General features: G+C 43.8%; 1 protein-coding gene across 4 annotated transcripts in view; it reads right to left on the reverse strand.

Moving 5' to 3' along the window:
* The window catches only part of dpf3 (double PHD fingers 3), a 126,980-nt gene that overhangs the window by 19,093 nt on the left and 91,796 nt on the right, over nucleotides 1-16,091 (reverse strand). For all 4 annotated transcript variants that reach the window (XR_013579501.1, XR_013579500.1, XM_078562895.1 and 1 more), the window contains one exon: nucleotides 1,263-1,391. Coding sequence is in view for 2 of the 4 variants with exons in the window: in XM_078562895.1 (XP_078419021.1) it covers nucleotides 1,263-1,391 (129 nt within the window). In the remaining 2 variants the exon portion in view is untranslated. The remainder of the gene's footprint in view (nucleotides 1-1,262; nucleotides 1,392-16,091) is intronic.

Consider the following 16,091-nt stretch of genomic DNA (forward strand, 5'->3'; position numbering starts at 1 on the left):
AATTTGAAAAAGATGCCGGGAATACACGACATTCAAAGAGAGAAAGGTTGGTTAAAGCTCAAAGATCAGTTTCATTACAAGGCTACATCGACATGTTGCCTCGCCTTTCTCTCTCAGATGATTAGCCTTCTGTGCTTTTCCAGTATTTTCTGAATTGACTTCATATCTTTGGCTTGCGTGTGTTTTTCTATTCCCACTTCTATCAGTCTGAATTAGGTGCAACAACAACAACGATGAAAGAAGCGGAATTCACATCCATATAACCTCAACTGTAGATACAATAATTGACTTGCACAAATAGTAGCCTCAGTAGCAATTTCAGTTGGCAGCAGGGTGGGAATAAGAGAGAGAGAGAAGCTAAAATTCTGATGCTAAGAGTATAAGCTAGGAAAATTGATTGAAGTGCCTCGGTTCTGTTTTAATACTGAACAGAAAGGATAGGTGGGAGAATATGATACAAAAAATAAAAATATTTCTGCTTTTGGAATTAACTTTGGTGCAATATTAAAGTACTTACTTATTAACTCTTATGATTTTCACTGATGACAGTGTCATAACAGTGAAGAAACAGGGATCAAAGCTTAAAAAACCAAGTTAAACAGGATTCTTGCCTTTATCTTGCTCTAAACTGCAAACTTAGCTAAAAGGAGATTTGTTGTATCCTATCTTGTACTCTACCCAATTAAACAAAAAAAAAGCTGTTGACGTAAGTAGGTGCCAAAGTTCCACTAACTGTTTAACAGCCATTAACCACAGAATTAGTGTGATGATAAATTATTTGGCAATTTAAAAATTTAATCTCTCTTTGTCAAACAAGTGCTTTGACAAATAGGCTATGGAACAACACATTAAAAAAGCGTACTTTCATGATCCTTATTTTTTTTAAAAACCTCAATTAGCCTGACATTTAATCTGCAAACTCTAATATTCTCAGTTTGCATGTTTTGAATTTGCTCTCAGTATTGTATGCTTAGTTCATTATCAGTAAAATCTAGTGTCACTAATGCAATCAAAATTCATTTCAGCTATTGGCAGATCCGGTGCAGCACGGCACATCAATTTAAAGAAAGCTGCACACGTCTCTCTTCAGGGCACTAATCAATTTTGTTCTGACAATGCAGCAGCAATATGTGCCTGCTAGGTTCCAGGGTTATTAAGCATATACAGACTGCAGCAAGAACTGATCTAATCAGCTGCAATTTCAAATCAATTCAATGGGTTCATCTTAAAGTTCATTTGATAGAATTCCATGATACACCTACCAGAGCGCCCACAGTCTGAGCATGAGACCAGCTCCTCAGCCCTGCCTGTTTTCTTGTTCATGTTCGACCCACCGAGACAGAAGTCACAGTAATTATTGGAAATGACCATCCCATCTGGGCCTTTCCGAGCTGTATAAATATCATGGGTATAAAATTAGAATGAGAATTCTCAAACAACTAATTACCGAACTAAACTATAATTGCACAGAAACAATGTATAACCTTGTCCCCAAAAAATCTATTATCACCCTTATTTTCAACTCAAGTATATGCTCATGGAAGGTTAAAGGGAAAATCAGTGATTATTGAAAATTGCAAGTTTCATGCTCCTAAAAAACCAAATATATTACGGGCAGAATGATTTTTGTCCAATTTTCCCTTCTTTGGGAGATGATTTCTGGCACCTCGCCATGTGTTTGCTGACCTACGTTGGCTCCTAGCCCAAAAACACATCGGTTGGAAAATGTTCATTCTTGTTTTCAAATCCCTGCATGGTCTCGCCTCTCATAGAGTCATAGGGTAGGATTTTCCCTTCCTCAGGCGGGCGGGCCCGGGAACGGCTGCGGAACAGACCACCACCCACGATCAGGTTCCGACCACAATTGCCGAGAGCCTCAGCGCTGCTGGGGTGGGGGCAGGAGGAGCGCAAGCACTGAAGTCTGCGCACGCGTGCACAGAGCTGCCTCAGGGAGCTGAAGAATTTTAAAATGAAAAATGAAGGTTTTAAAAATTTGGGAAGTATGTCCCCACATATGACTCAGTCACATGAACATGGGCATCATAAAAAGTGTTTCGAAATTTAAATTTATTTTTAATTACTGTTGGAAACTTCATCCCGCCCGTGGATGAAGTTTCCACAAAAATGCAAAGGCCGTCTGGCCGATTCGCCCGCCTGCTAAGTGTAAGGTTGGATGGGCAGCAAAAAAAAAGGATTAAATTAATTGATTAATGGCATTAATAGGCCTCTTAATTGTCAACTGGCACGCTGTCGACTTTCGCATGCACCCGCCGACCGAAATATTGTCTGAGTGCACGATGGTGTTGGGACACTCACCCGATGTCATCGTGCACTATTTTACTGCTGATTGGGTCAGGCGCGCGCCCGCCCGCAGGACGTAAAATTCTGGCCATAGAGTTATACCGCACATAAAGAGACCCTTTGGCCCATAGTGTCTGCGCTGGTCATCAAGCCCCTATCGAATCCCATTTTCCAGCACTTGCCCCGTAGCCTTGTATGCTATGGTGTTTCAAGTGTTCATCTAAATGCTTCTTAAATGTTGTGAGGGTTCCCACCTCTAACACCCTTTCAGGCAGTGAGTTCCAGATACCCCCCACCCTCTGGATGAAAAAGGTTTTCCTCAAATCTCCTCTAAACCTCCTGCCCCTTACCTTAAATCTATGCCCCCTGGTTATTGACCCCTCCATTAAGAGGAAACATTTCTTCCTATCTACCCTATCTATACCTCTCATAATTTTGTACACCTCAATCAGGTACCAACCTCAGCCTTCTCTGCTCTAAGGAAAACAACCACAGCCTGTCTAGTTTTTCTTCATAGCTGAAACCTTCCAGCCCAGGCAACATCATTAATCTCCTCTGCAACCTGTTTAATACAATCACATTCTTCCTATAGTGTGGCAACCAGAACTGCATGCAGTACTCCAGATGTGGCCAAACTAATGCTTTATACAGCTCCATCATAACCTTAGATAAAAGCAAAATACAGCAGATGCTGGAATCCTGAAACAAAAACAGAAAATGCTGGAAAAGCATCTGCCCCTTTACCTCCTCCCTCCTCACCATCCTAGGGCCCAAACACTCCTTTCAGGTGAAGCAGCGCTTCACTTGCACCTCCTTCAATTTGGTCTATTGCATTCGCTGCTCCCAATGGAGCCTCCTCTACATTGGGGAGACCAAATGCAGACTGGGTGACTGCTTTGCAGAACACCTTCAGTCTGTCTGCAGGCATCACCCAGACCTTCCCGTCGCTTGCCATTTCAACGTTCCACCCTGCTCTCATGCCCACATGTCCGTCCTTGGCCTGCCGCAATGTTCCAGTGAAGCCCAAAGCAAACTGGAGGAACAGCACCTCATCTTCTGATCAGGCACTTTACAGCCTTCTGGACTTAACATTGAGTTCAATAACTTCAGACCATGAACTCTCTCCTCTATCCTCACCCCTTTTTAATCTCTTTTTTCTACATTCATTTTTATTTTTTATCAACTTATTTTTTATTTTTATTCATTTATTCATTGTTTTATTCCCTTTTTATCCCCCCTTTATCCCATTTTCTATCCTTTTCTCCCCACCACCACCCCATCCCCAAATGGATCATCTGTTACTTGGTCCATGTTGTTCTTTCACAACATGCTTACCCTTGTTCTGATATTATCACATTCTGCTTTCTTACCTTTACGCCACTATCAGCACCTTTTTTTTAGCCCGTACCATATTTATTTACACTCTCTTTGTCCTTTAGTTCAGGACATCTTTGTCAATCTCTCCTTTGCCTCCACCTATATCTGGCCTTCTATCCAGCTTCACCTGCTCCACCCACCTTAAACAGTATAAATTTAATCACATTTCTACTTCTCTTTAGCTCTGAAGAAGTCATGTGGACTCGAAATGTTAACTCTGTTTCTTTCTCCACAGATGCTGTCAGACCTGCTCAGTTTTTGCAGCGGTTTCTGTTTTTGTTCCATCATAACCTTCCTCTCTTCAATGTCTCAACTAATAAAAGTATCTCATATGCCTTCTTAACCACCTTATCCTGTCGCCTTCAAGGATCTATGGACATGCACGTCAAGATCCCTCCGATCCTCTGTACTTCCTAGGGTCCTACCATTCATTGTGTACTCCCTTGACTTGTTCGTCCTCCCAAAATGCATCACCTCACACTTTTCAGGATTAAACTCCATTTGCCACTGTTCTGCCCATCTGACCAGCCCTGTATATCGTCCTGTAGTCTAAGGCTATCCTCCTCGCCCTTTACCACACCACCAATTTTCGTGTCATAGAGTTATACAGCATAGAAACAGGCCCTTTGGCCTATTATGTCTGTGCCGGTCATCAAGCATCTATCTATTCTAATCCCATTTTCCAGCACTTGGCCCATAGCCCTGTATACTATGGCGTTTCAAGTGCTCATCTAAATACTTCTTAAATATTGTGAGGGCTCCTGCCTCTACCACCCCCTCCTCAGGCAGTGTGGACCAGATTCCAACCACAAAATCTTTCCCTCCGATCCCCTCTAAACATCCTGCCCCTTACCTTAAATCTATGCCCCTGGTTTTTGACACTTCCGCTAAGGGGAAAAGTTTCTTCCTATCTACTATGCCCCTCATAGTTTTGTATACCTCTATCTGGTACCCCCTAGCCTTCTCTGCTCTAAGTAAAACAACCCTAGCCTATCCAGTCTCTCTTCATAACTGAATAGCTCCAGCCCAGGCAATATCCTAGTGAATCGCCTCTGCACCCTCTCCAATGCAATCACAGCCATTCTATAGTGTGGCGACCAAAAGTGCACACAGTACTCCAGCTGCGGCCTAACTAGCGTTTTATGTAGCTCCTACATAACGTCCCTGCTCTTATGTTCTATGCCTCGGCTAATAAAAGCAACTATCCCATATGCCTTCTTAACCACCTTATCTACTTGTGCTGCTGCCTTCAGGGATCTATGGACATGTACACCAAGATCCCTCTGATCCTCTGTACTTCCTAGGGTCCTACCATTCATTATGTATTCCCTTGCCGTGTTAGTCCCCCCAAAATGCATCATGAAAGGTTACGAACTTAGTGATCATACCTCCTACATTCATGTCTAGATCATTAATGTACACTACAAACAACAAGGGACCCAGCACCAAACCCTGCGGTATGCTACCAAACACAGGCTTCCAATCACAAAAACAACCTTCAACCATCACCCTCTGCCTCCTGCCACTAAGCCAGTTTTGGGTCCAATTTGCCAAATTGCCCTGGATCCCATGGGCTCTTACCTTCTTGACCAGTCTCCCATGCGAGACCTTGTCAAAAGCCTTACTGAAGTCCATGTAGACTACATCATCTGCACTACCCTCATCTTCATGCCTAGTCACCTCCTCAAAAGGTTCAATCAAATTGTCAGACATGATCTCCGCCTGCAAAAGCCATGCTGATTATCCTTGATTAATCCTTGCTTCTCCAAGTGGAGATTAATTCTGTCCCTCAGAATTTTTACCAAAAGTTTCCCTGCGTCCCTGATGTTAGACTCACTGGCCAATAGTTCCCTGGTTTATCCCTACCACCCTTCTTGTATAATGATACCACATTAGCTGTCCTCCAGTCCTCTGGCACCTCTCCTGTGGTCAGAAGGGATTTGAAAATTAATGTCAGGGCCCCAGCAACCTCCTCCCTTGCCTCCCACAGCAGCCTGGAATACATCTCATTTGGACCTGTGGATTTATCTACTTTTAAGCCCGCTAAAACCGCTAATACCTCTTCCCTCTCAATGCTAATTTGTTCAAGTATTTCAAAGACCCCTCCATGATTTCGATACCTGCATCGTCCTTCTCTATAGGGAATACAGGTGCAAAGTACTCATTTTAAACCTCACCTACGTTTTTCGGCTCCTGACACAGATTGCCACTTTGGGCCTAATGGGCCCTACTCTTTCTCTGGTTATCCTCTTGTCCCTAATATACTTATAAAACGCCTTTGGATTTTCCTATATCTTACCCGCCTCTGTTTTTTCATACCCCCTCTTTGCTCTCCTCATTTCTTTTTTAAGTAACCTCCTGCACTTTCTATACACCTCTAGGGCTTCTGCTGTTTTGAGCACTTTTTTCCCTTATCCAATCCTGTACATTCGTTAATTTCCAGGGTTCTCTGGACTTGTTGGTCCCACCCTTCACCTTTACGGGAACATGTTGGCACTGCACTCTATTTCCTTTTTGAATGATGCCCACTGCTCTGATGTAGATTTTCTTACAAATAGCTGCTCCCAGTCCACTTTGGCCAGATCCTGTCTTAGCATATTAAAATCGGCCTTCCCCCAATTCAGAACCATTATTTCCGGTCCATCTTTGTCCTTTTCCATAACTACCTTAAATCTTACTGAGTTATGGTCACTATCACCGAAATGCTCTCCCACTGACACTTCCAACACTTGCCCGGCTTTGTTCCTTAAAATTAAGTCAAGCACCTCTGTTGTAGGACTTTCTACTTGCTGGCTTAAAAAGTTCTCCTGCATACGTCTTAAGAATTCCGCCCCTCTAAGCCTTTCGCACTTTGTCTATCCCAGTTAATATTGGGGAAGTTGAATTCCCCTACTATTATTATCCTATTATTTTTACACTTTCCTGAGATTTGTCTACATATCTGTCCTTCTATCTCTACCTGACTGTTTGGGGGGCTCTCCATGTCTCTGTCATCTCTCCCAGCTCTTCAACCTTCTGAGATCTCTGCACCTCTCCAATTTGGCCATGTACATCCTCTGTTTCTATTGTTCCATCACTGGTAGCCATGCCTTCAACTGTTAAAATCCTAAGCTCCAGAATTCCCTTCTTAAAACTCACTGCCTCTATACCTCACTTTCCTCCTTTAATATCCTTCACCAGTTCTAATATCTTCCAATGTGACACGGTACTAAATTTTGTTTAATAAGGAATGCCTTGGGACGATTTACATTAAACGGTGCTATACAAATGCAAGTTGTTCTTGCCATTGAGCCAGGGATTAAAGATGCATTGGCAGCGATTCAGAAAATAGTGCAAAACGTTTGTTTTTCAGATTGCAGGGCAGTATATAGTATAAGCCTCAACTTACTTTGTTCAACTTGGCAAGACTGCGCACCAAGACCAAAGTGCGTAATGTCCTAATCCATGAGTTGTGTTTGCTGATGATGTTCCAATGGCATCCCATGCTGAAGTTCACTTGCAACAGCTTGTAGATTGGTTTTCCATGGCCTGCATGGAATTCGGACTGACAATCAACTTCAGGAAGGCCAAAATAATGAGCCAGGATGTAAAGGCTCCACCTTCCATCAACATTGACCTCCAGAGTGAGGTTGCCATCAGCAGCTTCACAAACCTTGGATCAACAGTTACCACAAACCTGTCCCTTGGTGCTGAAATAAGCACTGGGATTACCAAGGCCACAGCTGTCATGTCAAAGTCGAGAAGTTGAGTGTTGTCCACCAGCAACTAACCGAAAATACAAAGCTCCGTGTGTACCAGGCTTGTGTTCTCAGCACCCTCCTTTACAGTAGCGAAGCATGGACAACTTTTCTTCATATTCGTTCATGGGATACAGGCATCACTGGCTAGGACAGCATTTATTGCCCATCCCTAATTGCCCTCGAGGAGGTGGTGGTGTGCCGCCTTCTTGGGAACTACTGCAGTCCATATGCCGAAGGAACACCCACAGTGCTGTTAAGAAGGGAGTTACAGGATTTTGACCCAGCAACAGTGAAGAAACAGTGATACAGTTCCAAGTCAGGGTGGTGTGTGACTTGGAGGAGAACTTGCAGGTAGTGGTGTTCCCAGGCATCTGCTGCCCTTGTCCTTCTAGGTGGTAAAGGCTGCAGGTTTGCAAAGTGCTGTCGAGGGAGCCTTGGTGAGTTGCTGCAGTGCATCTTGTAGATGATGCACACTACTGGTGATGCAGGGAGTGAATGTTTATTGTGGTGGATGGGGTGTCAATCAAGTGGGCTGCTTTGTCCTGGGTGGTGTCGAGCTTCTTGAGTATTGTTGGAACTACATTCATCCAGACAAGTGGAGAGTATTCCATCACACTGCTGACTTGTGCCTTGTAGATGGTGGACAGGCTTTGCGAAGTCAGGAGGTGAGTTACTCTCTGCAGAATTCCCAGCCTCTGACCTGCTCTTGTAGACATGGTGGTTATATGGCTGGTCCAGTTCAGCTTCTTTTACACCAGGATATTGATAGTGGGGAACTCAGCTATGGTAATGCCATTGAATGATTAGATTCTCTCTTGGTGGACATGGTCATTGTCTGGCAACTAAGTGGCAACATTCACACCACACATCACAGTAGTCCAGGTCTTGCTGCAAATGGACATGGACTGCTTCAGTATCGGAGTGGTGAATGGTGCTGAGCATTGTGTAATCATTCACGAACATCCCTACTTCTGACCTTATAATGGAGCAAAGGACTTTGTTGAAGCAGCAGCAGATGGTTGAGCCTAGGACACTACCTGAGGAACTCATGCAGTGATGTCCCGGGGTTGATATAATTATACTCCAACATCCACAACTATTTTCCTTTGTACTAGGTATGACTCCAACCAATGGAGTGCTTTCCCCGATTCCCATTGGCTTCAGCTTTGCTAGGGCTCCTTGATGACACACTGCACACTGGGTCAAATGCGCTGCCTTGATGTCAAGGGCAGTCACTCACCTCACCTCTGGAGTTCAGCTATTTTGTCCATGTTTGGACCAAGGCTGTAATGAGGTCAGGGGATGAGTGGCTCTGGCGCAACCCAAACTGAGCATCACTGAGCAGGTTATTGCTGAGTAAGTGCTGTTTGATGTTGGCGGCACTTTACTTTACTGATGATCGAGAGTATACTGATAGGGGATACTGAGAGTATATTGACCGGGGTGGATTTGTCCTGCTTTGTGTGTACAGGACATACCTGGGCAATTTTTCACATTGCCAGGTAGATGCCCGTGTTGTAGCTGTACTGGAACAGTTTGGCTAGGGGTGCAGCTAGTTTTGGAGCACAAGTCTTCAGTACTATTGCCGGAATACTGTCAGGACCCAAAGCCTTTGCAGTATCCAGTGCCTTCAGCTGTTTCTTGATATCACAGGGAGTGAATCAAATTGGCTGAAGACTGGCATCTGTGATGATGTGGACCTCAGGAGGAGGCCAAGATGGATCATCCACTCAACACTTCTGGTTGAAGATGGCTGTGAATGCTTCAGCTTTGTCTTTTGCACTGATGTCCTGGGCTTCCCAATCATTGAGGATGAGGATATTTATGCAGCCTCCTCCTCCAGTTAGCTTTTTAATTGTCCACTACCATTCATGACATGGATGTGGCAAGACAGCAGAGCTCAGATCTGATCCATTGGCTGTGGGATCGCTTAGCTCTGTCTATCGTATGCTGCTTCCGCTGATTGGCATGCAAGTGGTCTTATGTTGTGGCTTCACCATGTTGACACCTCATTTTTAGGTATGGCTAGTGCTGCTCCTGGCATGCCCTCCTGCACTATTAGTTGAACTAGGGTTGATCCCCTGCCTTGATTGTAATGGTTGATTGGGGGATATGCCAGGCCATGAGGTTGTGGTCGTATACAATTTTGCTGTTCCCAATGGCTCACAGCACCTCATGGATTTGAGTTGTTAGATCTGTTTCAAATCTATCCCATTTAGCACAGCGGTAGTGACCCACAACACGATGGAGGGTACCCTCAGTGTGAAGATGGGACTTCATCTCTACAAGATCTGTGCGGTGCTCACTCCTACCAATACTGTCATGGATGGATGCATCTGCGACAGGTAGATTTGTGTGAATGACGTCAAATAGGTTTTTTCCTTTGTTGGTTCCCTCACCATCTGCCGAAGAACCAGGGTGGAATTTTATGGTCCCATTGCGGCGGGGACGGGGTCGTAAAACGCGGCGAGCTGTTCAAAAGTCCGTTGACTTTGGTGGGACCGTAAAATCCTTATGTAAAATTGTGTCTCCAGTCTAGCAGTAACGGTGTTTCTGAGCCACTCTTGGTGATGGACGTTGAAGTCCCCCACCCTCAGTGCTCCCTCCAAGTGGTGTTCAACATGGAGGAAGACTGATTCATCAGTTGAGGGGGTTGAGAGTAGGTGGTAACCAGCTTGTGCATGTTTGACCTGATGCCACGATGCCAATTTATGCAAGCCAGGAAAAGTGGCTGAACAGCTTCCACCTCCGCTGCCTCAGACAAATATTGGGCATCTCCTGGCAAGACAAAGTGCCAAATATGGAAGTACACCAGTGTGTAGGGATCCCCAACACATGTACCTTTGAGACAGCGGCAACTCCTTTGGCTGGGTCACGTGAGCCGAATGGATGATGCCCATATTCCCAAAGACATGCTCTACAGCAAGCTTGCTATCAGCAACAAGGTCGCTCATGTCTGTGATACAAGGGTGTCTGCAAGCTAAACTTCAAGTTGACAGGTGTCAGAGTCAATGTTTGGGAAATCCTCACTGCTGATTGGTGTGCCTGGAGACAATGAGTGTGGAAGGGCATGGAAAAAGCAGAAGACAAAAGAAATGACCAGGCAGCGGAAAAGAGAGCCCATCAGAAGGAACAAACATCAGCCGACCTCAGACCAACACTTCATCTATGCCAGCTGCAGAAGGGACTGCCAATCACGAATTGGCCTCTACATCCTCAATAGACAATGTTCAATACAGAAGTGATATACACCCTCGGCACAGACCATTTGTCTCGAGACAGGTGGTTGCCATCAACTCAACTCAACTTTGATATAAATTAATGACAAAACTTGGGTATATGGGGCATAATTTACAGATGATGCAAAGCTTGAAAGTCTAGTAAACAATGAGGTGGATAGTAACAGATTTCAGAAGGACGTAGACTTGAAATGCATAGGCACATGTCAGATGAAATTTACGAGAGAGGAACGTGAAGTTTTGTTTATGGTGAGAAAAATGAAGAGAAGCAATATTAAATAAAGGTATGCTCTTAAAGGGAGTGCAAGAGACCAGGTGATGTATGTACATAAGTGTTTTACAGCAGTCGATATAGAGGTGTCAAAATGTCCCATAATGGAGAGGTGGAGTGCTAAACTTTCAAATCGGTTCTTACATCCTTCCTGATTGCTGGGGACTGACCCAGCGAGTCCCCAGCTACTGCCTTCTGCCGATGTGTTCCCTCTTACCTGCTGGCTAGAGAGCTACAATATGTTTACAAGGTCCAACAATTAAGATCATCAACACCTCCTTTACTTGGTTCTGCCAGATTCTTCAGCTTCAGCCACCCCAAGCCCTGTAAAAATCAGGGCAGAGTGCCAAAGCAAGGAAGTTATCTTTATAAATCATTGGTCAGTGTCCAGTTCTGGATAGCACACTCTAGGAAGGATGTAAAGGCCTTAGGGAGGACGCAAACGCGATTTACTAGAATGGTACCAGGGATGAGGGACTTCAGTTGTATGAGAGAGACTGGAGAAGCTGAGTTTGTTCTCCTTGTAGCACAGAGGGTAAAGGGGAAATTTAATAGAGGTGTTCAAGATTATAAAGGGTTAATAGAGTAAATAAAGAGAAACCATTTCCACTGCAGGAGGGTTGGTAGCAAAAGGGTATAGATTTAAGGACATTAGGAGAATTCTTTTTTAAACCCAGTTTGTTATGATTTGCCTGAAAGGACAGTGGAAGCAGATTCAATAGATACTTTCAAAAAGGAATTGGATAAATAGTTGAAAAGAAAAATTTACAGACTATGGGGAAAGACCAGGGGAGTGTGATGAATTAGACAGACCTTTCAATGAACCAGCACAGGCACGAAGGGCCATATGGCCTCCTTCTGCGCTGCGTCATTCTATGATACAGGAAATGGTTCAGTATTTCTTTCAACAGAAAAGAAATTGAAAAGGTGGAAGTTCATGGAATTGAAGTCAAATCATTCACCGGGTTAGAAAATATGTTGAATAGAAGGAGACAGAGAGTAGTGATAATGGGCAGAAACTCTAAATTTACAGGATGTAACTAGTATCACACAAGGTTCTGAGCTGGAGTCTCAGTGATTCACTGTATTTATTAATAACTTAGATGATGGGATAGAAAGCTACGGATCCAAATTTTCCACCAACGCAGCAATAGTGGGTACTTAAAGCAGTGTAAATGGAAGCATAAAATTGAATTTGGTAAATAGGCAAAACTAGCAAACGGATTTCAATGCAGGCAAATATGAGGTCATCTACTTTGGACCTAAAAAGGATGGAACAGGGTACTTTCTAAATGGTAAAAAGCTAGAAACAGTGGAGATCCAAGGAGACTTGTGGGTTGAAGTACATAGAATTATTAAACTGTCATTAACATGGATAGAAAAGAATCAAAAAACAACTGAAATTCTCATCCATGCCTTCACATCTAGAGGACTGGAATTACAAGGAGATAGAATTCATGCTTCAGCTATACAAAGCCCTGGTTGGACCACACCTGGAGTACCATGATCAGTTCTGGATACCACACCTTAGAAAGGATGTACTGTCTATGGAGGGAGTGTAACATAGATTTAATAGAATGAAACCTCAACTCCATGAGTTAAGCTATGAGGGGAAGTTAGACAAACGAGGGCTGTATTCCTAGGAATTTAGAAGTTTAAGGTGAAAGTTTTCACGATATTAAGTGGATCAGATAGGATGGATAGAGAGAAACTATTTCCAATAGTTAAGGAGTCGAAGACAGGGGGCATAGTCAAAAAATTAAGAGTCAGACCTTTAAGGAGTGAAATTAGGAAACACTTATTTGCGTAAATGGTGGCAAAAGTTTGGAACTTGTTTCCACAAACGGTAATTGATTACTTGAAAATCTGTGATTGATAAGATTTTTGTCAACCAAAGTTATTAGGGGTATGAGACAAAGGTGAGTATGTGGAGTTAGTTCACAGGTCAGCCATGATTTCATTGAATGGTGGAACGTGCTCAAGGGGTTAAATGGTCTCCTCCTGTTCCTATATCCATTCCATCACAAAGACCATTTATTTCCACCTCTATAATATCTTCCAAACCCTCCCCACCTCAGCTCATCTGCTACTGAAATTCTTATCCATGCCTCTAGGTTTGACTATTCCAACCCACTCATGGCCAGCCTATTGTTTACCTTGCACAAATTTGAGGTCTTTGAAATCTCTGCCACCCATGATGCCCATTTGGTCATCAAATGCCCTAATTCACACCATACCCTGTTCACCCATCACCACTCTGCTCACTGACCTACACTGACTCCTGGTTAAGCAACACCTGGATTTTAAAATTCTCCTCGTTTTCAAAGCTCTTCATGGCCTTGTCGCTCCCTACCTTTGTAATCGCCTCCAGCCGCACGATCCTTTATATATCTGCGCTTTTCTAATTCTGGCCTCTTGAGCATCCCTAATTTTAATCGTTCCACCATTGGTGGCTGTGCCTTCAGATGCCTAGGCCTTAAGCTCTGGAATACCTCAATAAACTTCTCCTCCTTTCTATTTCCCTTTCCTCTCCTCCTCTCTACTTTGCTTTCCTCTTCCCTACCACACCTTAAAACTCTTTGCCCAAGATTTTGGCCATCTACGCAATATTTGATGTGACTCAGTGTCAAACGTTGTTTGGTAATCACTTCTGGGAAGCACCTTCAGAGTGTTGACTATGTTAAAGGTAGTATAAAAATGCAAGTGATGTACTGTGTAAAACAAGGGTACAGTAATATATGCCAACCATTCACTTTGTCACACGGGTCTGAATTTTCTGGAAGCAGGTGGGTCATAAAGTCAGAATCCAGAAATTGGGATTCTCCTGCCTGTTGGGAGTTAAAACTGATTTCAGGTTAGATAAGGAACTGGGGTCGGTGAAAATTGCAGGACCAGTAAAATCCGAGGCGGGAGGTGGTGTTGGAAAATCTGAGACCCGAGGCAGAGGTTGGAGGACTCCACTGGGTTGCTGGGTTTTGGGGGTGGGGGAGGGCAAGTTGTGCCCAACTGCAAAAGTTCCTTAGGCAGGCAACTGGATATGGCTAGTGGCTGGCATTAAGTAACACCTCCTGAATTGCCAAATCCTCACCTTGATGATGCTGTATACTGCTGCTACTGTGCACTGGTGGTGGATGGGGTGCCAATCAAGCAGGTTGCTTTGCCCTGGATGTTATTGAGCTTATTGAGTGTTATTAGGGCTGCACTCATCAAGGCATGTGGACAGTATTACATCACACTCCCGATTTGTGCCTTATAGATGGTGGACAGTCACGAGGGGAGTTACTCGCTGCAGAATTCCCAGCCTCTGACCTGCTGTTGTAGCCATAGTATTTATATGACCGATCTAGTTTCTGGTTAATGGTGACTCCCAGGGTGTTGATGGTGGGGTCATTCAGCAATGGTAATACTGCTGAACATCAAGGGGAGATTTTTAGATTTTCTCTCATTGAAGATGGTCACAACATTCATACCACACAAGTGCCTGATAATTTACCCACATCAGCCCAAGCTTGAATGTTGTCCAGGTTTTTCCCCCTCATCCATGCTTTTGTTACCTCTAGACTTGACTATTCTAATGCCGATCTTCCACATTTTACCCACCACTTGCTAAGGCCCCAAGCTCTGGAATTTCCTCCCTGAACCAGTCCACCTCACTACCTCGCTTCCTCTTTTAAGGCACTTGTTAAAACCTACCTCTCTGACCATGTTTTTGGTCATCTGATCTAGTATCTCCTTGTGGCTTGGTGTCTTACTTTATTTTATAATGCTCCTGTGAAGCGCCTTGGGATATTTCATTACATTAATGGTGATATATAGACATAAGTTGTTGTTGTTCCTGTATGCAGGCATGGATTACTTCATTATCTGAGGAGTTGTGAATGATACTAAACACAGTGCAGTGGAGAAAAGCTCACTGATGAAGCCGAAGATGTTTGGGCCTAGAATTCTATGCTGAAGAACCTGTGCAGCAATTTCCTGTGACTGAGATGATTGACCTCCAACAACCACAATTATCTCCCTTGTGTTTCATATGATTCCAACTAGTGGAAAGTTTTACCGATTGCCACGGACTTGAATTTTGCTAGGACTCCTATACATCACACTCGGTCAAATGCTGCCTTAATATCAAATGGACCAAGACTGTAATGTGCAGCCAAGTGATCCAGTGAGCAGTTATTGCTAAGTGCCACTAGATAGCACTGTCAATAACATCTTCCTACACTTTAGTGATGATTGAGTGTAAGCTGATGGGGTAGTAACTGGCCAGATTGGATTTATCCTGCTTTTTGTGGACAGGACATACCTGGGCAATTTTCCACATTGTCAGGTAGATGCCAGTGTTGTAGTTATACTGGAACAACCTGGCCAGGAGTGCGGCTAGTTCTGAAGCACAAGTCTTCAGCACTACAGTCAGGATGTTGTCAGGGCCAAAGCCTTTGCTGTGTCCAGTCTGTTTGCTGTTTCTTGATAACACAAAATGAATCAAATTGGGTGAAGACTGACATCTGTGATGCTGGGGGCCTCGAGGAGGTAGACATCAATCATCCACTTGACACTTCTGGCTGAGGATAGTTACAAATGCTTCAGTAATGTAAAAGCAAAGTACTGCGGATGCTTGTGATCTGAAATAAAAAGAGAAAATGCTGGAAAAACTCAGCAGGTCTGGCAGCATCTGCGCAGACAGAAACAGAGTTAACGTTTCGAGTCCTTATGTCTTTTTCTTCAGAGCTGAAGAGAGATGGGAATGTGATGGAGCAGGTGGAGCAACATAGAATGTCAGGAATAGGTGGGAACTCAAGTGAGATTTAACAAAGATACCATGGACACAAGACAAAGGGAGAGTTGGTGGTAAAGTTAAAGACTAAAGAAGGTGCTGATAGTGGTATAAAGGTAAGATAGCAGAACGTGTTAATGGCAGAACAAAGGTCAGCGATCTGAAAGCAAAACATAAGAACACGTTACAGATGGGTCTGTTGGGCTGGTGGGGGGTTGGGGAGAAAAAGGTCAAAATGGAAGATGGAGTTCATGGTCTGAAGTTGTTGAACTCAATGTTAAGTCCAGAAGGCTGTAAATTACCTAACTGGAAGATAAGGTGTTGTTCCTTCTGATGAAGCCCAACACAATTTGGAGAAACAGCACCTCATCTTCCAATTAGGTACTTTA

This window comes from Cetorhinus maximus, chromosome 18, assembly GCF_964194155.1.
Source record: "Cetorhinus maximus chromosome 18, sCetMax3.hap1.1, whole genome shotgun sequence".
NCBI classification, from domain to species: Eukaryota; Metazoa; Chordata; class Chondrichthyes; order Lamniformes; family Cetorhinidae; genus Cetorhinus; species Cetorhinus maximus.